The sequence below is a fragment of the Plectropomus leopardus genome, chromosome 7 (genome assembly GCF_008729295.1).
Source record: "Plectropomus leopardus isolate mb chromosome 7, YSFRI_Pleo_2.0, whole genome shotgun sequence".
NCBI classification, from domain to species: domain Eukaryota; kingdom Metazoa; phylum Chordata; class Actinopteri; order Perciformes; family Serranidae; genus Plectropomus; species Plectropomus leopardus.
The window spans coordinates 31,566,855-31,590,382 of record NC_056469.1 but is presented as its reverse complement, the minus strand read 5'-3'; the positions used below and the strand labels follow the sequence as shown (position 1 = coordinate 31,590,382).

Genomic DNA, 23,528 nt, shown 5'->3' with positions numbered 1-23,528 from the left:
TAAACCAGCTGTTACTGAGATCTGTGAATATTTGGTGCCATTTTCTAAACACGAAATCAACATAAAATCAACATGAAATCAACATGGCAGCTTCATGTATCTCACTAATCTCCAGTATCTGATGTTTAGGAGTAAAAAAAAAAAGCCACTGCATTTGACGGCCACTAGATGTCAGCCCCTGACGACGTTAAAAGAAAAGTTGCTTCTGAAAAGTCCATAACGTGAACCTCTGTCTCTGCTCCCCCTCTTTCCCCTCTCTCCCCCCCCCCTTCCTCACTCACTCTGTTTGTCTCTCCATCCCTCCCCCACTCTCCTCCTCGCTCTCTCTCTCTGAACCTCAAAGCGCACCGTATAAAACATCCCTCCACACTGACACTCAGATGTACAAACACCTCACTTCTCGCCACAGCGCCTCCAAACCCTCGCGTCCAAAATCACCCCAGCAGACACTCTGAACGGCAGACATCTGACCCTCCTGAATGAGAAGATTCATCTCTGCTCTGCCGCCTCAGGACCGCCTCTCCTGCTCACTCTCTGTTTCTCCTACAAGTTCGGCAGCTGATCCCGGCTCAGTCAGAGGGAGATTTTTTTGAGGAGATCAAGGACAGTTTGACATGAGGGGGGACGCTCCACAAAGAGGCATGAAGACCTCATGTCTGTGGGCTGCTGCTCTGCTGCTGTCAGTCATCTCTCTGGTGAGTTGAACGTCTGTTTGGTTTGACCTTTTACTTGTCGTTTTGTGTTTTGTGATTAATAGCCGGTTGCAGGAACGTGCAGAAACAGATATTTTTTGATGAGTGAGTTTCAGGTTAGTGCAAGGACAACCCCGCAGAAGTCAGAATTTATGGCTGCAAGATCACGTCCGGTGCAAAAATAACATCAAAAAATGTCATTTTGTTGTCATTTCATGTGTTATCACAGATTAAAAACATGTTTTCTATTTTTTTTTCCTTAAAATTGACTCCAATCTCACCTCCACAAACCACATTTCCAACCGCTCCACGCTTTGACTCATTAACATCACCCCAAATTAACAAATGTCACTCTGAACACAAGCTTTCCCCCAAAATCCAAATCTGCATCTTGACAAATCCACCCGCACACAATCCCGCTGGATATTTCTCCCTCAGCACTATCCATTCAATCCCTCCTTTGCATCTTCCCCTCCTCTCTCTCACCATTTACAGACACACTTCAATAAGAATATATCTGACAGTACGGCGGAGAACAGCCTGAGCCCATTATGACAAACATCCCAGAATGCTCCTAACTCAATGCCTTGACAGTCTGTGACAACCCAATTCCTTTAATCCTCAGAAAGACAGTAACCCCTCACCCACTGATAAATCTGTCAACAAAGCAATCAAAGCAGAACAGGAGCCACTCCTCTCTCCAACAAAAAAATTCCATAAACTTAATCCCCACAAACTTGACTGGCCTTAAAAAGCTCCCGTGGTGTTATCTGTGTTTAATTTGCATAGTGATGGAAAGAAGTCAATTACTATTAATTATTCTCTACAACTTAATACCCATTATCGAATTGAATTCACCGTCTTGAAAACCATAAACTCAATTTCACAGCTGACTAAGCGCACTAATCATTCCACCCCCCCTTTCCTTTTTTTTTTTTAACTTTACGGAGCCTTCCCGCTTTGGAGGAACAACAAGGATTCTTCGATTTCAGGAGCAATAACATTAACTAACACAGATCCCCTTATTGTCACAATATAAAGACAAACATTAATCACCAAGTAGAGTTATACTGTATGTATAATGGTAGCTGATCTCGTAGCATCGCTTGATGGGAGTGTTTTTTTTTCCAGACTGGGCTGCCAAATTGCTTCGCTATGCTTTAATGGGATGATCATAATTGTTTCGTACTCGGTGCATCCTAAGCTTTCGCCTGCAGCTCCTTCAACAGATTGACAGACCCATGGGAACCTCACAAACTTATTTTGGCCGCCTTTGAACCAAGTCGTGTGTGAAATAATATGATTATGCATTTTTCCTCTGGGTAAGTTGAAAAACTGGTGGCTATTTTTTTTCTTCTCCCCCCCCTCTCTACCTCCTCCTTCTCCTTCGTCTTCAAACTGCCCCTGCTCTAATATCCTGCAGTCTGTCCGCGTATAGTATTTATCCTCCTCAGAAGTCATGGTAATAATTGTGCCCTGGCCTCTCAAAGCGGTGCTGCAGTGATAGGACTCGGCTCCATCCACAGCTGCCTGTGATGTCTCGACACACTTTGTGATTTGTCATCATCTCTGACCCCCCTCAGGTAACACTTTGATATCACTGGGAGAGTACAGACCTAAACTCTTAGTGGGCGTCAAATGCCCTTAGTTGATCCATCAGCTCAACTACGCGGGGACCTCACAAGGCGAGACAAGTGAGATTCACCTAAATGACTATGACGACAATCATATCCCGAGCGCACAGCTGGAAGATACTCTAAAAGACGAAATCTACACACTAAACTCCTTCCTGTCTCCACAGGGTTCATCCACATTAATACATCTCCATGACTTTAAAGCAGATTTCAAAGTCAATATATGACCATCGATATTCCTTATAGGTTTTGCATATCATTACTATATAGTAGCTTTTTTAAATAAATATTTTCAAAAAATGCATATTAAACTGCCAACATTTTTTGGCTTTTTTTTCTTCAATTTTTTTTTGGTGATGTTAAAGAAAAAAATGTTTTTTAAACAATTATGGTGATGTTTTAGGGCATTTTTTCTTCATTCAAAAATATTTGGTGTATTTTATTCATTAAATATTGGAGGTTTTTTTTAAGAAAAAAAGGTTATTTTTGTTTTTAAGTTTTTGTTTGTTTGTTTTTGTTTTTCGTAAATTTGGGGGAATTTTTTTTTCCAGAATGTTTGGTGGTTTTTTTTCCCTTTTAAAAAAAAATGTCTTGCATGTTTTCTTTAAAAATCACCAAAAATGAAACAGTTTATCACAGCCAGAAACTGCCAACTGAAATTATCATTGGATTTTTACTAAGTTTTCCTAAACTTTTAGGGTATATTTAGTTTTCCAAATTTTTCCAGGCCTGAAATTGCTATATACAAATTCTATGATTTGGAGCTGTGTGAACCCTGCTGGAGGAACTTCTCTTTCGACAGCAGCTGATATTTTTGGTTTCTCTCCTCGAATGTTGCAGTAGAAGTGCTTGTGATTCATGGCATCTGAAGGTCATAAATTAGATTAAAATATGCTTTTGCTGGGAGGTGGAGCGAGACGTTAGAGTGACTATCTCATACCCGAAAGGTCACAGGTTTGATCCCACAACAGCCCCCATGTCCTTGAGCCAAACTCAAACCCTTAATAGCCCCTCATAAGCCTCTCTGGATAAGAGCATCAGTTTAACAGCTTTGATTTTAAAGAAGTAAATAAATCCGCAAAACTTTCTGCAGCATTCACGCGCAAAAAAAAACATTAAACAACTCGATTAATTTCTGCAGCTGAACACACACACCATCCAATCAAGATTGCAAAGTGGCAGCCCCAAATCTGCTATCAGCCCGCTGCTCTGTTAAACCAGAACTGTCGCACTCACAAATCCTCCGCCGCACAGCAGCCGAAGCATTCAGGTAAATGAAAACTGACACACACTTTCATTCTTCCTCGCAAGGTTTTGTGTACGGCCCACCGCCGAGTCATCTGGCTCCTGCGATGGTTCTATTAAAGGTGGAATTTGTTGGCTGCTCGGGGGTCCAGCCCATAGAATATCCTCCGAGCTCCCGAGGGAAGCCGGGGTTGTTTATCTTCCTGTTTCAAAGAGCGGACGCCTGCGCCTTATCACAGCCTCGCCAAGAGTAGATAGCATTTAGGTTTGTCCAACAGCCTGCCTATATGCTGCATCTGGCAATCTCGAGAGTCGTTTCCTAAAGGACTTCTGCATACCGATGCTGTTTGTGTTATCTTGTTGAGGGATTCTGCCTCATACACCGAACCGGGGAATAATATTAACAGACAGTTAAATGTTTTTTGGGGGGGCTGGGAGACTCCTGCATAACAAACTGCAGGTCGAAAAGTTGGAATAACTCTGAGCCATGAAATGAAAGCCTCTAAATATGATTGGAAGATACGTTTGAATGTTTTGAATGGAAAAAGTGTATTTCATATATATACTGCAAATTGAATTTTTTTACATTGCTACCTTTTTGTAAAAAGGGGCATTCCGCTGCGTTTCGAACCGTACTGGAGTTTGAAGGATGTTTGCCAAATAGTTCAGATCTAAGGATGCTTTTGTTTGAATTATTTTAAATACAGGAGCTGGAATGATACTACAGACACTGAAAATGAAGATATATCGACCTCTGCTGCTTCAGTCTTTATCATGATGTTATCTGTGTCCCTGTGTTTAACTGTATGGAAGTACAATACTACATTTCTGGAATACATCTTTAACGCTGAAAACCACAGATATCTTGAAAGCTTCTAAAAACCTGGTTTCAAATCTTAAGTATTTCTCCATTTCATGAAATGTTCTAAATATACCTCGAGATGCAACAATCAAAGTCAACGCTCAGAAAAACATCCTGAATTACTGCGAGAGTCAAAAACTGACCCGCTCTGCTACATTTGGACTGTGTGGTTTCATCAGACGTGTGAACAAGCCAACAACTGCGCTGCATTCAGCCCAGACAAAACTAGCAACATGCTCCTTTAACCCTTTAACACCTGGATCAACATCTGTTTTCTTGTGCTGCATTTGGAAACCTCTCATAAGCAAACTCTGAAACCTGAGAAAATTGGTTTGACGTCTCTCAAAAACATGGAAAAAAAGGCTGTGAGCAGGTCGTTCCACATTTGAGAGATCTTAGTTGATTAAGACAATTATTTCTTGAAAGCTGTGTGAAAAATGTCCAGGGAAAACAGAAGCTACGTAAAACTATATTTATAAATACACTTCATGAGTACATTTTTTAAATTATGTTACGGAATTTGATTATTTCTAAGCATTATTTTTCCAGGTCAGTTCCTTCATTTTTTTATTGAAACTAACTCAGGTAATTTTGTTTCAACTTGTTATTACCTTTTTGTGAAGTTTTGGGTCAATTCTTTTTTTTTTTGCTTGTCGCTGTATTCCCGTCTTTGAAATAAATCAAGCCAATTTTCTCAGGTTTCAAAGGGTTAAACAGAAACAGTTGTGGTGTTACGCACGTGCACTGCCTTTTAATACTGTTGGGTTTCATTCAGCTCAACTCAAAGCAGTGTTATTGGCGTAGGAAAACGTATGTTTACATGATCAAAGTGTGAAATTAAAAAAAAAAAAAAGGTACGTGTAATAATAACATCTACCAGAATTTGGTTAACATACACGTCTCTGCTGTTGGGGAACATTTCTGCCACGCCCACCAAACAACAGAAATCATATCTAAATGCCTGCTGCACACCGTTATACAACGTGCCCTGACATCACGTTTTCCAGCTAAGTCCCGCCCACTACAATCCCATCAAAAGAGCTCAAACAAATACAGGAAATCTCTCATAAAACATACAAAACGGTTCAAACTTCAGAAGAAAATACTGCTTTTATCCAGGCCCCCGTCACTTACAGTAAGAATACGAAGAAATGAGTTTTTAAGGACCCGACAAAAATGTTACTTCTCAGGATCAGCTGGTCTTTAAAGGGACTCTTCCTAATATGTTTACTTTTCATATTTTAGCTCATTCTGGACTTTAGGAATTTAGTGAACGTAACATTTTTGGTTTTTAAAGGCTTTACAGTTTTAGATTTTCAGATGTTTCCGTTCATATCTGCACAGCTGGAAAATCTATTCACCGCTAAAGCAATTTGTTGAAGGACTAGTCTGTGTGAATTTCCATATTTTTTATGTTATCACCAAATCCCTCGAAAATATAAATGCCAAAAACACATGTACATGTCTACCACCCTTTAAAAGCGGGTCACAATTTTTATGTTTTAGTCTCTCTCTCTCTCGCTCTCTCTCAAACTGGAGGCAATAGTACATTTGTTGAGGACTACTTTTAGGGGCGGATGAATACATATTTGGTGCTCTAGTGAGTTTTTAAGGCAGCGGGATTTTGTGTGTGTGATTCGGTCACAGTAAACTGCAGTGTGTGTTCATGGTATTAAAGGAACACGTCAGTCTGTGTCGCTCTATGGCACAGAGGAAGAGGATATTTGTGGGCATTAAAAGTTTGTACTTATTTTAAAACCATAATTTAATTATTTATTTATTTTCTCTATTCACTGATTTTCATAAGCATGAGTTTCTGTGTTTCTTTTATGTGTAATTTATGATTCATGGATTGTTTTTGTTTTTTTAAAAAGATTTAAAAAGACATTTAACTTTTTTATTTATTTAACAGCAATTATGACAGTGAGTATCAGTGATTTTTAAAGTGCTTTGATACTTTCTATCATTTTATGGTAAATACTGCTGTGTTGTTCCCTGGTGGAGAATCAGACGGTGTTATGCAGCTCTGCTCTGATTGGTCCTCTCTGACGGTAGATTGACTCCTAATCATGCAGATCCCAGTGATTGATGGGTGTATTTATATCTATATGAGGGCTGCAACTGTTATTTAATCTGCAGATTATTTCTTTGATTAATGGATTAACTGTTTGGTGTATAAAATGGCAGAAAATTGTATATATAATTTCCTTAAGATGAAGTTATACCTATAAATTGTATTTTATATTTCTGCTATGATTATAATTATTTTTATTGGTATTTTTTGGAGTGTGTGCGGGGGGGGGGGGGGGGGGGGGGGGGGGGGCTAGGTTGGAGTTTGGGTGGACATAAGACATAAAAAACTGCTGTATATTGTGAGACTTAATTTAATATCTGCACTGACTGAACAAAATATCTGACTGCTCGTTCCGCTCGATCGTCGCAGACATGAACCAGGATCCTTCTCACTTTATCCGCGCTGTCCTCTCACCTGGCCTCACCTGGAAGACAGAAAACAACCAGGAGGTCATATATATATACATATATATTAAAATGCTTACACGTCAGATAAAAGCGTGATGAATGGTCAAAGGAAGGTACTGCGTCATCAAAAAATACATTTCTAAAAAAAAACAAACATCACAGTTAACTGAAGTCAATTAAGTGCCCACTAAATCTCTCTTTTAGCTGGGGACGATATGGTTTGATATTTAAAACCCAACATTGACAAACCAATATCTGCTAAACCCAAAGGCATCAGAGTGTGACTGTTGACCTTTATGCTGCCATGTTTGTTTTTCTCCTGTCCTTTATCCAGGGACACTTTTCTCTCTGCAGTATCTCTTTCAGACACATTTATACATCTCTCTCTCTCTCACACACACACACACACACACACACACACACACACACACACACACACACACACACAGTCTCTTTGTGCAGGGCTTGCATGTTTTTGAAGCCGGCGAGAGGTAAATCTTGGCCCTCCGAGTGTTGGTGCAGTCAGTCGGGGTGTTCTGGATATAAACGTTGCTTTAGTCAGGACTGCCTCTGATCTGCCTAATCTCCCCGGGCTGGATTACAGGTTGGGCTCTAATCCGTGAAGTGGGGTCTCTGTGAATGTGCCTCTGAGTGCTCTAATCCAGAGACTGTCAGGTGCTTTAGATGAAAGCTAATTGCATGTCACAGTTTGGGGACCAGACATAACGCCGGCGACAACAGAGCGACTTCCCACAACAACAACTTTGGTCTGATGATGACTGGGCACGCACTTCTGATAATCTTTGGGAGAGAAAATAGTGAAGAAATCCCCTACAAAAAAAAAATCAAGTGACACCTCCTCTTACAAAATTATTCATAACATCGAGTCGCAGAAAATGATGCTTTTCAAAACACACTGTAGGCACACTCATTTCCTGGTTGACAAAACGATAAAACCATGTGAAACCTCAGAGATCTACACTGTTTAGGAAACATTCCTCACATCTGCACCTTAAAATGTTGTATCCACACACTCAGTGTCACTAATTAGCCTGACAGTCACTAAAACCAGCTCAAAGCAGTTTCCTAATATCCCCTGATCTGGTTTCGGGACTCCATTGAGAGTGAAACCCAGTTACTGAGGAGCATCAGTAATTACTGCACTAAGAAAATGATACTTCATATGATCATTAGAGACTACGGTCTTTTAACGACTCAGAATAGAAAATATTCATGGAAAATAAATGGGGCTTACAGGTTGGATTTCAGGTCAAGGGTCATTTCGACGATTATTATAACTGAATTCATTTTTAAACACACAAGGGATCAAGTGTAGAAATCCAAAAACCTGTACTTGTATTTGGAGAGACGGTCACTAATTTTTACGTCACATAATTTATGAGCTAGAAGTTAAAGCTGACACTGTTAAAAATACCTATAAAAAAATTAAAATAACTGTCAAATTTTTCTAAAACTCAACAAAGTCGTACAGACGACAAATATTCCATAAAAAAATAACGTGTTCTCTTCCTCCTCTCAGTGCTTCTAATGGCCAAAAAACAACCAATCAGAGTCGAGGAGTCGATAAAGCAGCTGTCAATCATGGCGATCAATGCTCGAGAACTGCGGTCAAACTGTCAAACTAAGCAAACTGTCAAAAATGAATCAAGTTTCTGTTACTGCGTTGTCTATTTCTCTCAAATGTTTTCAGAAACATATTTTAGTTTAATATTTAGCTGTAAAATGAGAAAGTTTGAGGCTGACAGCCAGAGTGCTAAAATCGATCGCCACTAATTGTTAAAGTCAGATATTATTTGTAAATATTTTGAAGGTCGATCAAAGGAAATGATGGAAAACACACAAAAGACAACTTCTCTATGTGCAACTGAAAAGCTTCACTGGTCTGGTAATTCGGAAAAAATTGCAGCTGACACTGAACATTCACTGGGCGGGTTTCCATTAATCCTAAAATTGCGCAAATTGAAATTGTAAATATAAAAAATATGCCTAATGGAAACAAATCAATTTCGAAAAAAAACCTCCTGTTAATCGCAAAAAAGTTTTTTTACACTCTCATGAGGTGGTTTTTCAGGCGATTGGTAAAAAGCCATATTTAGCAAAACTGCAGTGGAAACACTTTTTGCTTTTATAGGTCACATGATGCTGTGGCTATGTGCTTGTTCACAGGAATTGATCCCTCGTGCATGATGCAGCAGGCGCTACAAGAGCTGTTACTGCATCACAAAACTCTTCAAAGGTTAAGGATAATTTTTCTCTGTGAAATCGTGGACTGTCAGCTCCCAGAAATCCCTCATATGCGCGGCCGCTCCCACGTAAAGGGGCTCGCCTTTCCATTATTGCTCACTTAACACGCCAATGTCGCCTTTCATTGGAAATGATGACGGTTAGTGCGGTGGCTGCAATAGAAATAAACCTGCTAATGTTTTGAACATCCATCGCCATGGTTACTGGAATGTTATCACCAGAGGAGAAGACGCAGTCATCTCGCCATTGATTTTAAACAAAATTTCAAAAGTATTACTCAAGTTTTGTGCAAATCTGCAATGGAAACCCACCTGATGTTACACACTAACTCTTTCTCTACTCGCTCTCTACACACACACATATGCGCGCGCGCGCGTGCGCACACACACACACACACACACACACACACACACACACACACACACACACTGCAATACACTCGGCTGTTTTCTGACAGAGTTTACATTTAGCTTAGTCCTGCATTGTGCCCAAACAACCAACATGGCATCTTTAAATATACCACCTCTGTCTCATCTGCATTTATCCAAGATTTGAGTCGTAATTAATAATTTAGGGTTAATTAGGGGAGACTGGGGCAACTGTAACAATTTCTAGCTTTGGTCATCACTCAAAAAGCTGTTAAACTTCTTGGATGCATTTTTTATGTGAGTAACTTGGCATTTGTGTTCTACTTGTTCACTTCATCAATTGTTTTTACAATGTTTGACTCAGGATATTGACTGAACCACTAGATATCAAAAATCCAACATACAGGAGCAATTGTAACAGCATATGGGGTATTGGAAGCATAATTTGACACTTTCAACTGTGTGCAAAGATGTGATTAAAGCCCTTCTTGTGTCAGAGGACGTGCCGAATATCTTCCAGTGGAACTAATAAAATCCACATAAGCACTACTGCTAGAAAAAATAAGGGGGGAAACATGAAGTTATTTTTTACAAAACCTACAAAGTGTATCCTGAAAGTAAAAGTTTTACTAATCAGGATTGCCGCCACTCGTTTGTAAACACGCTCGCAGCGAAGGTGAAATATATTTCCATTTTTTCCACCATTGTGTCTCTTGGATGCCTGTTGCGTACGGTCTAGGACCTGGTCACTACATTTTTATGAAGCCGCGACGTCAACCGAGCACTGTCGATGGTCACGCCCACAAAAGTACGAAATAAAGAAAAAAAAGCAGGCAGAGGACAGACACAAAAAACACCACCACACACTTCTAATGAGCCATAACTAATGACTGAGAGATTATTTCTGTCTGGGTCTCTAATTACTATTTTTTTTTTTTAAGAAAAATCCTGCATAACTTAATTGCTTAAAATACCACGGATAGAATGTAAACAAGTACTGTGCTTAAGTATAGTTTTGCTGTGTTTGCACGTAACTTGAATATCAAAACATTTCAAAAATGTATATCCCTAAATGCTCAATCCAGCCATGATTAAAATACATACATTTTCAATTGTGACCAATCTTTTCAATTATGTATGTGAATATATCTATTATCTCTACTGTGTCAATCACTTTTATAGACAATATTTATATGTACAGTATATTTATAATTAGAAACAGGCAGAGGACACAGTCTCTGCAGAGAAATACACCACCACAAACTTAGAATAATTCTTAGTTGGAGGGATTTCTTCTGTATATCCATACTTTTTTTTAAAAGAAAATCTGCATTGAATATCTTTGACATAATTTTTGACCTTACAAGGTTATGTTAAAGTTTTATCAGTAACTGTTAGCTACATAATCTATAAAAATAACTATATTTGTTCCATTTTCACCATAAAATGACCATAAACAACTGAAACAACCTGAAATCTGAAATACTATTAAACCCAAGAATAAAGTCCATAACGTCATAATCGACTTCACAGCTGCATGGCCGACGGTCTATAAGATCCTGTTTCACTGAGCTTTTACATCCTAAGGAGCTTTATGTTTGACTATAATGGGGCCAATAAATCCAGAACAGGAAGCCTCCCTCATCCTCACACTCACTTTATCTTTTTACAATTCATCACCAGTGAGGCCGACATGACAGACTTTTGTTTCCAGCAATGGAAGACAAAAGGAGGTGTTCATTAATACGGTTTAACTGCCCCACTGCGCAGGGAAAGTGCTGAAAATTCATATTTCTCTTCACCTCTTCACGACAATCACTCTGCAGCAAAGGTCCTGCTGCTTTCTTTTTTCTTTTATAAAACCAACCGGCTGCAAAGATTTGGCTCTCATGTTTAAAAGGCTGCGACTGGACTTCACGTATCGTTTTTTGCAATTTTAAACATGCTCAGGTTATGTTTGTGAGTCGGAGAGAGGGACAGAGATGTTACAGCTGCTAAGCCAAAGTCCCCAACATCAGGTCGTTCATCATCGATGCTTCTTCAAAAACAACTGGAGGCCATCTTTTCAAACTCCAGCACTCTGAAGTGCATAAAATGAACGCAGAGAAAGATCAAAACTCCTGCACCAGTTTTACTGCGTTAAAGCTACACACACACACACACACACACACACACGCTCGGGCCTACAGTACTACAATGTCATTCAGTGAACTTTCTGAATGAGAGAAGACCTTATTTTCAGTGTATTGATCGAGGGGTGAAGGTACAAAATGTAAACGCTTCGACCAGATAGATCTGCTGTCGTACCTCGGCCGGGGTTTGGACATCACTGTCACGGGCCTCAGCGGGGTGCGCGGGGAACCTTCGCTCTCTCATCTGTGTGATTGTTAGAGGAGAGACGCAGAATGAATCATCAATCATCCATTCAGGCCACATTCAGCAGGTAATAGTCTGCTGTTGCATCACGTCTGCAACCTAGAAGCTCTTCATTCATCTCGATGTATGGCAGGAATACCCTTAATCTTGATTAGGACAAACGAGCGCGAGGTGCTGTAAGAGTCGGTTACAGCATTAACACCGTTTGTTAAAGGTGCTGACATGGTTGTGGATGGATAAAGCTTGCTGGTGCAAAGCAGACTGGTTTTGGTCCTGTTTGTTAGTTAGCAAGATAACCTGCTCACATGTCAACAGATTTCAACCAAAAAAGCACTCAGCGTGCATGTGTCAACCATCACTAACGCCAGACAGCACATCAACATGGGACGATTCTGCAGAAACCCGGACGATACAAGGTTAGGGTTAGGGAACGCTGATCATTGGGCTGCTACAAGACGCATTTCTGATCTATCACATGAAAGTCGGACACGCTACATCCACCAAACTATTTCAACACACATCTACTATCTGGCTCGCAAAATGAAGACCATTTATTTCTGCACTGGAACTAATTTGTTGAAAGGTTTGACACTGGTCTGTTCCACCAAGGCTGCACGATACTCTCATTTTTTAAAGGATTCATTTATTTTGCAGAATAATGTGACGGCCCTATCGGCATGACGATATTGTTTGTCTATGCCTTCCCAGCTGACCACCAATCTGACATAAAATACAAACGACATATTACATTGATAATATGTTGGTTTTTAAGGTGTGTTGTTAAGTAATCAAATCTAACATCTTTCAAATGTCTAATGCCAACATCACCTTGACGCAGGCATGGAGAACAAAACCCGACATCCACACTGTGAAATTCTAACACTGTTAGACATTTGAAATATCGTCAGCCCGATTTTCATTTCAATCAAAATTTAACATTTGTCCTACACAAGAGTCCAGCACCTTCAAGACATCAAACTGACATCCAGTGCCGGCTGAGTTTTATAATCAGATAATATTATGGTTGAGGTTAGGTTTAGTTCAGGCATAAAACTGACCAAAGGTTAAAACTGGGAATCGTTGCAGTTTGAGTTCAAATTACTTGTAAAGATTAGGAAACCAGCATTATGAAACCTGTGTTATTTGGAAACATTCTTCATCATGCACTTGGTTAAATAACATCAAACAGTTTGCTCTCTTGTTTTTGACGGACAAAAGTCATAATTCTGAAAGATACTTTTCACTTGAATGTAAACATAAGTTGTCTTTCTGGTGTTTTCTGTTATGACTGATGCTGCAGTTTTCTTGGAACAGTTTAATATTCCTCAGTGGTCATGAGTGTGAAATTTTGCACATTTCATCAACATTACTTTATTTTTGGAAGTATGGTCCCTCATAGTCATGCTAGTTTTTCAGTAATAATAATTTTGTCCGTATTTGTTCTTGCAGGTGACCAGTGCTGATTCACCGAGCTCAAGAAACTCTAATTTAAGAGAGAGCTCAAAAGCCAAAGTGAAGACCTACTGGACTGAAAGCAGCAAGGCTGTCTCCATCAGCCGCCTGCTGTCTCAGACCCTCTACGGCAAAGAGAACTTCACCTCTCTGGATCTAAACTATGACGAGGCGGACACGTTCTCCAAACAGGAGCAGTGGAACTGGCTTTACAACACTTCCAACCCGCGCGACCCTCGATCCAGAACGAAAAGGAGGCCCATCGTCAAGACCGGAAAGTTCAAGAAGATGTTCGGTTGGGGCGACTTCCATTCCAACATCAAAACGGTGAAGCTCAACCTTCTCATCACTGGTAAAATCGTGGATCACGGAAATGGGACATTCAGCGTCTACTTCCGTCACAACTCCACAGGTCAAGGTAACGTCTCTGTGGGACTGGTTCCACCGACCAAAGCTGTGGAGTTCCAGGTCCACCAGCAGCACCAGCAGTTCCACCACCATCACCAGCAGCAGCAGCAGCAGCAGCAGACGGCTCTGGAGACCAAGGACACCAAGCTGTTCAACTGCAGGGTGGAGTACGAGAAGGTGGAGAAGGGCACCAGGAACTCACTGTGTGCCCACGACCCCTCGCAGAGCTGCCCGCAGGAGCAGACGCAGAGCCACGTGTCCTGGCTGTGCTCCAAGCCCTTCAAAGTCATCTGCATCTTCATCACCTTCTACAGCACCGACTACAAGCTGGTGCAGAAAGTGTGTCCAGACTACAACTACCACAGTGACACCCCCTACCTCCCCACCGGGTGAGCACGCAACCAGACGAGGACGAAAATAAAAAAATAAAAAAAGACGCAGAGACAGGCAGTCGGGTCCTGAGCGATGCCAGATTATTTGAATGAAAATGGACTCAAGACACTTCAAACTTGAGATGTTGACAGGCATTATTACAGCTAACATATCCTTGACGCAAGACTGATATTGCTCCAATGAACAGACCTACCCCAAGGTCATTATGAGAGCATTTAGGGAAGCATTTATAGGCTTGCAATACTCATATTATATGCATAGCTGCTTACATCGAAAGGAAATTCTCAAGCCAACCGTAAAAATATGCTGATTGTATTTATGTAAATATTGTGGGTTCCACACAAAGACCAGAAACAATTTTATTAATGTTTTCTCCTGCTAATTTAGTTGTTTATGTTGATAGTGTATTTCCGTCTCAATCATGCTTTCTGTCTTTTCCAATCAGTCTCTGGTAATCATTGCAAACACGTAAATGTCAATGCAAATAAGACGAATCTGTCAGCGTGCATTAGAGGGCATAATGGAAAAAGCAAACATATTTTGAGTGGTGTTGTTTTCTGCAGTGTGATTGTTGAATATACCTCTCTGATATTGTTGTCGGAATCTCGTCCATGTCCATGCATGAACCGAATGTGGTAAACAACTGAATAATGTCCATCTATATTTTCATGTTAATGCAGCTGTCAAAAATGATCTTCATTAAGCCACAGACAGAGACAGAGACAAAGAAGAAAAAAGTATTTCTATTTAAATTCTGTGTTGTGTGTTAGCAGTTTCAAGGCTATAGTAAATGACACCAATGAAGGGGCTCCAATCAAATCAAACAGAAGCAAGTAAATGTCACAATAAACAAATAAATCTTGCAAAAGACACACAAGACGACAAAGACACGCTGCTCTTTAAAAAAATCAAACATAACTGTGCTCCTGTTTCCTCTTTCCTGCATTTCCATTTTAGTCATTTACACGTTGCTCTCCTTTTTGTGACTTACAACAAGTCCAGTATAATAAATTTCAACTGCTGCATCACTAACATGACAAGCCGCCAGTAGTAAGAGGTGTCAGTGCCACAGTGCCCCCGCAGTATCCAAAAATAACTATCCGTACACTCTGGAGTAATCATTTATATATTTTTTAAAAAGTGTTGGATGATGTTAAAAAAAACAAGGTCAAAAGTGTTTCAAAGTGTTTAAAAATTGATATTAGAACAAGCAGGAGACGGGGAAGTGATAATTTCATCTAACAGAGGCTGAAACAGAACAAACGGTGTTAAAATGTGAGATGTGGTAAAATGTGGTTTCTTGCTTCAGAGCAGACAGGAAATGCATTAAACAGCAGGTGCTAATCACACATTCCACCTATCAAACGCTCGCACCTCTGCTTATCAAAAAAAAAAAAATCTGGATGAGTCTAACACTGGCTGTTAATGATATTGGATGTTCCAATTGGCTATTAAACCTTCATTACATAAATTGGGAGCCAGTGGCTCCACGTGAAGCATTTAGACGAAATGAACACAGTGTAAGTGGAAGCTCTGCAGAGTCAACACCATAGAAAGAACGAATTAAAGTGCCGCTGGAAAACCTGTTTAAAAAAAAGGGGAAAAAAGCACAAATGTGCACCTAGGGGCGCAATGACTGCTGTCTATTTAAATTCAGTGCTCTTTCACAGTGTACGCTATGGTATACGCAACACAGTAACTGCTAATGGCAGCCTGGACGACATCCAATATGCCAACATGGGGTGTATTTTGTGACAAGGCAGGCCAAAGAATAGGGGTCTGCCTGTGGGATGAGTGAGCATAAAGAGGAATTTATGATGTGGAGGAACAAGGCTGGCAGAAATCACTGGAAGCACCTGACTCGTAAATTGAGAGCATGTTTCTGTCACCGAGAAGAAGGAATGACTAATGTCTCAGATTGCTGTTTGGGCCAGTTCTTTCATCTCAATAAAATGACTTTGATATCTCTCCACCCCTACCCAAATGTGCCAGGGACAGTTTGTTCAGCTTCAAAGAACTAAAGCAGCACTTTGCCGAGACAATGCAGCCTCATTATGCACATAATCTTACAAGTGTAAACAGTCTGGCACAAAAGTGTTTGGGTGTGAGAGCTACTGAGAGATGGATCTGTTCCCTGACTGATGTCGTCTGAGGGCAAAAGCAACGCACCATGTTGTGTACTGTTTTTAAGCCCGACTAATAATCCACATCCGCACTGCTCTACAAAGGCTAACCGCAGTTACACTGAAACTGAGACAAAAGGCTTCGAAGATTTTTTGACTGTCCAGACAAATGTGTTTTGGGTAATTATGCACCTATTAAGTACATAAAGTAACTTAAATGCCTAAAACCTTGGCCAATGATTTGACCTATGACACCAAAAATGCGCTAAACTTGTAGTTACTGCATTCTGTAGACCAAATCAAATTTCACCAATCCATGTGAATTCTGTGCGACCCTGTGATTTATTCCAATCACTGCAACTTCACCGTAAATTAGACTATTTAAAACAGGTTCAATCCAATTTAATTGCAGAGCTATGCACAGTGTATTGATTCGCTCAGCCCCTCCTTGCCTTGCTCTGTCTCTCTTTGACCTCTTTCACACTGCATGTTCAGGGCGGGAATATCGCACTGTTATGCTGTCTTGCCGCTCTGAATATAAGATACAATCACAGAATGGGGAGACAGAGTTGTCTCGCTTTAAGCCGCCATGGGACGTAGTAACAACGCCGAAACGGTGTCTATATATACAGGATGCAGGCACCCACGGTCCTTTGTGCGTTGTCGTGTGAATGAAAGGCCAAAAGAATTTTATGCAAGAGCCGTTGTTAAATGTCCACATATTTGGAAAAAAACTTGATTGCCTCTGTTGTTTGGTTCTGTGTAAAAATACAAACGCAGCATGAAGAAGCAGCTTCGTATTGGCCTTTTAGCGCGTTCTCTGCGGGAGTGAAACTGTGTCTACCCGGAAGTTGCTGAAAGCAAACACAGAAAACAACAATGAAACAGGAAATTTTGCCACAAGAATGAACACACATCAAAAGGTTAAATTTCAGTCACAACCGACCAACATTGCAGTGAGTGAGGATGGTCTGTAGGGCAGTGAACTGCAGACGTAGTCACAAATACAGCCTGATCATTGAAAAACGTATCCAATGACTATGTCGAATGCCGACCATGTGCGGAGCATTTTAACATCTTGCAGCTCGTTGTTTTGGTTTTTGCAGCCTACAACTTAACTGATTCCCTCTAACTGCTGTCATCAGCACTTTCTCCAGCAGCTTTTAAAAAAACACACAGAAAAAGCTTCTTGATAAACTGGCTGTATGCTACCTGCACAGCACCAAACAGCTGACAATTTTAGCTACTAGCTGGTGAACATAATGGAGCATTCAGCAGCTAAAGAGGCAGATATTCCCCTCAGGAGCTGGAAGAAGGCAAAGGAGCGTGAATATTCGACTTCCAGTTACCAGGTGGCCAGAAATACAACTCTTAATTCACACTACTGTTTCTCTCTGTTTGCTGTAAGTGTAAATAAAAGAAGAAGCTAACACACTAGCCATATCAGCTTTATGAGGCATTAATTTGTCAGTGTTTACAGATTGTTGTTCTGTGCAGAAAGTTGCAAAACAAAACAATTATTGTAGGTTTAACCCTCTGAAACCTGGATCGGCGTCAGTATTTTTGAGGTGCATTCAGATACCTTTAACAGGCTGTTTAACCTTGTGAAAGAAGGCAATGATCATCTTGGCAAGAAATGTCCCGCAAATTGCAAAAAATAAAAATAATAGGTGACAAGAAAATTACTTGAATTATTTTTTTTTAAAAAAAAAGAGGAGTATCATTAGAAAAATTATCCAGACAATAGCAAAAAAAAGTCCAAAAATATATATATATATATTTATAATTAATTAATTAATTACATTTAAAATTATGTGACAGAAAAAATAAATTATATATATATATATATATATATATATATATATATATATATATATATAAATGGACTTTGTAAAGACAGTTTTGTTTGCTTGTTTGTTGTTGGGTTTTTTTGTGTGTGTTAATTTTCAGGTAATTTTCTTATAACTTTTTAATTTTTTTGTTCATTTCTGGGCCATGTCTTGTAAAATTGCTTGTTGCCTCCTTGACATGTTATTACGGGTTAAGAGACTGAAAAAAATCTATGGTAAATTCAAAAACACTACTGATTTAAAACTCTCTTAGCATCTAGAAATATTAATAGCTTGGACTGAGCTGTTTAATCTAGAATTAGTCGCTTTATTAAAACATCTGTCAATCATTTAGGGAATGACTGCAGGCTCTGGTTTTTTGTTTTGTCTTTAAGATCCCTGTTAACTTTCACATCTCTGATTTTACTTTTAATACAACTCTATCTAATGATTAAACAGAGGGGATGCAGATAGTGGAGTTATCTAATTAAAACGCAGGAAATTAAACTCAAACCGATCTCAAATGTCTAATAACCTAAATCCAGCGGCAAATCTCTTTCACAGGGAGTAATTTGCACAAGTGGGAGAGGTTGGATTCGTTTAACTCTGCTTTAAAGCCAACATTTTTTAAATTATGTTAATTTTCAAAGCACCATTTTACCCGGCGACGAGAAAAACTCGACGAAATTTAACGAGCTCTATGCGTGTGAATGAAAGCGAGGCGGCAGTGTGCGGACGCCTAAGTTATCTTTGGGCCCAGATCTTCTCCCTCGGTTCAGTTGTCCTGGGCCGGAGCCATTCATGCCTGCCGTCTATCCCCTAGCTCGCCCACAATCCCTGATTAATGTGGTCTGGGCGGGAGCTGTCAGAAATGGCAGAGAGAATCATGGGATTTCTCCTTCAGAGTCCCAATGACACCCAGCAGCTGCAGGAGTAAACAGATGACTAACCACTGGCCTTTTGGCAGCCTGTGGAGATTCACACGGAGGGAGGGCTGCGAACGTAGCTTTGACATTTAGGTGGATTACAAAGTTCTTGGGTTCTGCTCTCGTGGTGTCAGAGGTGGTTGGCATAGTAATTATTTGCGTCTTGGTTTTTCTTCTGCTTGACCCCAGGCCGCAAATGTAGAGCTTTTTTTTATTTTCACCCCCTCCACTCACAGACGGACGTTTGTTCAAATGTTTAAAGTGTAAAACACCCTCACGAGCCTCATTTACAAACGAATCACATTTTGTTTGCGCCGCTACGGAGGAAATAATAGGTATGTTACTTTAAAAAAACAGCAAGCAATTGTCATTTCAGATCATGTCCTGCTGCAGAATTCATTTCAAATCTGGGGCTGAAGCTGTCCTGGGGCACAGTTTTGTGTGAGGTATTGACATATTAAAGGCTCTATCAGACAATGGCTGGTGTTTTTTCTTTTTTTTTGAAATCACAAATAAATTACTCTCCTCAAAACACTATTACTCCTCTGGAAATGAAAACTCACTCATTGTGAATGCCTCATATCAGGTAAAAACTGGAGAGAATTAATTAACCTTTGTCATTTTAATTGCTTTAGTGACAGCTGTCCTTTGGTGCCGGAGCTATCCTAATGCACATACTGTGGGCTTGTCAATTACTTTCGCAGTGAATAGATTAAAACGCCACAGAGGATAGAGTCATTTCATTAGTCAGACTTAATGCCCCCCAGACATAACCAGGTACGAACACTTCACCCCTAAATATGCAGGAAAATGAACAATACTATTAAGCCCATATGAATCGAATGAATTGTGGCAACATGAAATTAAGTTTACGCTCTATTTAATTCTGTCCCGCTGCTTATATAACATTTGGTGTACAGATTTTTCTTTGGAAAGGGTGTGATAATTAAGAATATTTGGAGGCTTTTAATAAAAGGTCTCACAGACTGAAATGCAGGGCACCTGTGTGGCGCTGCTAATTGCTCTAATGGATGTTAGAATCGTAACGCTGTCAGTTCTTACCACGCCGAATAATGGCTGACAGCAGCGACTGTCTAATTCTCCCATTCTGCTGTTTGCACATCTACGATCTAATGCTACTCAGCTCATCATGAATCTGAAAGAAATTAGGCCGCTTTCAAATATCTGTCAGCTGGATGTCTCGGCTGCTTTCAGCACCAAACGCACAAATCTCCACTCTTTACCACATTATACGAAGACAAGAGCCGTTTTCACATTTTTATCAGGCCGCCTGCTAAAACCCTCCTTTTTTTAGACGGGCCATGAGGATTTTGACACCCGTGCATGTGGAGTATCAGGAGCGCAGTTATCAAATCACAATGAATGTAACAGAAAAAATAAGCTTAAAACTCAGATTGCTGATGTTACAGAATCCAAAACCTTGCAAGAAAAAATAAATAATGCAACAGTTTAAGATGCAGCATCTCGTTAAATCTGTATTTGTACACCAAAAATCATCAGTGATTTGGTCACTACAGCACAGACAAAACATTGGGTTAACTTTACCCACCACCACCTGAATCACCAATAAAATCAAAAACATTGAGTTGTTTTGATCCAGCATTAGTGTTATTGTTTATATTAATGTTGGGTTTTTCATTTGCAACAAAATATATGACAGTATGGTTATATATATTTAAAATTATATTGTACTCTAGTGTTTTCAATGGTACATTTGTGGCAGTTTTACGGTAAAACTTGTTGTGTCTAATACTGGGTCAAAATTACAATGTTTTGGCAGAAAAAGGCAACTTGATGTATTGAAACTGCATGCGGCTCTTAGTCGTTCTCCAGGGGCCAATTGTGATAAAATTAGATGGAAATTAATAACGGTAATTTTTTAATACTTCAATTTTCATTTATCATAGATCTTTAGATTTAAAGTGATTCTTGCATTCTTCAGTTCTAAAAAAATTGTGCATCATACGTCTATAGTCTGGTGCCTTTTTCTTAAAATTTTGGCAAACCTCATTAATGTGGCTAGCTATGGATCCCAAATTCCAAAAACTGGAAAGTTTTGGAGGAAAATCAAATAGTGCAGATTAAGAGTACAAAAAAACCCAATTATAATTAACTCACTGCAGAGGAGCCACCTTGTGGTAAAACATGTTAACGGATGCTCATTTTAATGCTGTAATGTTTGATTGGCTGATTTACACTTAATAGACTGTGTTACCTGAAGGTTGCTGAACCCTGTCCTCAAGCAAACTGAGTCAGCTGACTTTTTGATTTTTCAGCCCGGTCTTATAAAAATATATGAAATGGACACAGTCTTAAAAACGCATTACACAGTGTTGTCACAAACTGTGTTAAAATTACATGCTGGCAACACAAAAACATTGCAAATGCAAAGTCTATGAGGATTTTTCGTCATAATGGATACACGAAGTGAGTAAGAGCGAGAAAGTCCATGTGGGAGCGGTGGCGATTGGGTCAAAGAAACATGGACTTTCAAACAGTCCAATTTACAAAGCAATTTATCCATAATGGCATGACATATCTAAAAAAAATAATAATAATAATTTTAATTCCCACATTGGAGAAGCTGGAGCCCATAAATATTTGACATTTTAATCAAATCTAAATATTTTAAATTATCTCTTTATATAACACTGGACAGATCTAGACAATTTTATTTAAATAGTCCAAAATCACAAATTTGAGTGATAATCAAGGGTTTCAAAATCCGTTTAGGAGACAGCCCGCTCTATCCTTAGACCCAAAATTAAATGTAAAAAAGCGTGAGTGAAAAAGAAAGTCAAACAGGCAATAAACGTCATATGTGTGAGCAGAAGTGTCAAAACATTCTCTTTTTAACAAGACTTGTTATCATAAACACTTTTGATGGACTTGCTTTTATAGCTCATTGCAATTTCATTATAATGTCATCTTCTCTATGTTGTATGTATTAATGTCTTTGTTTATCTGTTGTATGATATGTACTTGTTGTGTTGAATACTGTTTAAAAAACTAAATTGCCCTCTGGGGACATTAAAGACTTCCCATTCCCATCTGCTTCCAGTCTCTCAGATTAAAAAAACACCTTTTTTTCTCTGTTTTTATGGCTGTAAATTGAATATCTTTGAGTTGTGGACTTTTTTACTTTAGCAAAAAAATATATTTAGTACGTCACCAGGAGCTATGGGAAGTTATGATGGGCATTTTTAAACAATTCCTGACCTTTTATGGATTAAATAATAACTCAAACAATAATTAAAATGAAATAAAGAGATTGATTGCCAATAACAAATAATAATTAGTTCCAGACCTTTATAAATCAGATTATAAGAGGAGCTAGGGGCCATATGGTTTAGTCTTTAGAGAGCAACTCTGAGGGTGAATTTCTTGCTGTTTTCATTAAATTAATCATTAGAAAACCTAATGCATGATTTTATTAGTTTAACAAGACATTAGGGCAGAAATTTAGAGGGAAAAGTAGATGTTTCAAGCAAAAAAAGTTCATGTTTCTGAGAGAAGAGATGTTAAATTCATTAAATTAGCCTTTTCTTTACTCCTTACAGTTTTGCATAGTCATGCAAAAACTCATCCCGGCAGAACATAAGTGTCCCTCCGTTGACTTCAGTATCTTAGCTCTACGTTGCATTTATTAAACTCATTTCTCCTCATCAGGTTTCTTATCGGCCTTTTTTTCTGTTTTTTGTGGGTGGGGGTTTGAATATGCAGTTTCCCAATCCTTGTGAGAGTCGTCTTTATCAAACCAGACACACAAGTATTGATGTCAAAGATGTGTTTGCTTTTCAAAATGACATGAGATATATAAGAGGATTACATGGCTCATGAATATGGCCCGTTCCTATCCTCTGATTTATCACTTTTTCTCCCCCCTCCCTCGCTATCAGAAATCCTCATCTCCATCCATATCAGGCTGCCACACAACACAAAGGCTGATGTTCTCCTGCCTGAATACCTCAGATTTAATTTCAGTTAAGAAAAAAAAAAGTTAAATGTTGTCTGATCAGCTGAATATATCTCTGGCGAGTGTGCACCGACGCTAACCCCCGACAATTAGGCTCGTTCACAAGCAGCTGCACCTCAGAGGGAATAAAGCAACTGGTTGAAAGTCTATTTTTATGATACACAATGCTGTCAGTGTATATTTACCCAAACAACAGCAGGGAAGGGTGATGATTACCGAGTATCACCTTGTCAAAAACACTTCTGAAGTATAGAACTAGGTGATGCTATTTATACAAGACAAAAGACACAATAAAGAACTTTTTTCCATCATTTACATCTTCAGAGAAAAGAGGTATTAAATTTTACCACAGCACCTGGTTATGTATCAAAACATCAAGGCTCTGCAGTCACTGTTAATTGTGAGCGCCCGTACAAAAAGCTGTCCACATGATGAGTGGGCCATTTTCCCATGTCACAGTCTAAATATATAGTACAG

General features: G+C 39.4%; 1 protein-coding gene across 1 annotated transcript; it reads left to right on the top strand.

Annotated features, from left to right (window-relative positions):
* The first annotated feature begins 614 nt into the window (after positions 1-614).
* On the top strand, positions 615-14,458 carry LOC121946209 (neurexophilin-1). Its single transcript, XM_042490693.1, has 2 exons — positions 615-695; positions 13,373-14,458. Exons 1-2 carry the CDS (start codon positions 615-617, stop codon positions 14,174-14,176), a joined length of 885 nt encoding a protein of 294 aa, XP_042346627.1. The 3' UTR covers positions 14,177-14,458.
* Positions 14,459-23,528: the final 9,070 nt, after the last annotated feature.

Bases quoted from the DNA above. Each gene is read 5' to 3' on its own strand.
- LOC121946209 (XM_042490693.1), top strand. From the start codon at position 615: ATGAGGGGGGACGCTCCACAAAGAGGCATGAAGACCTCATGTCTGTGG. The intron at 696-13,372 runs GTGAGTTGAACG...TTGTTCTTGCAG, and splicing joins TGCTGTCAGTCATCTCTCTG to GTGACCAGTGCTGATTCACC.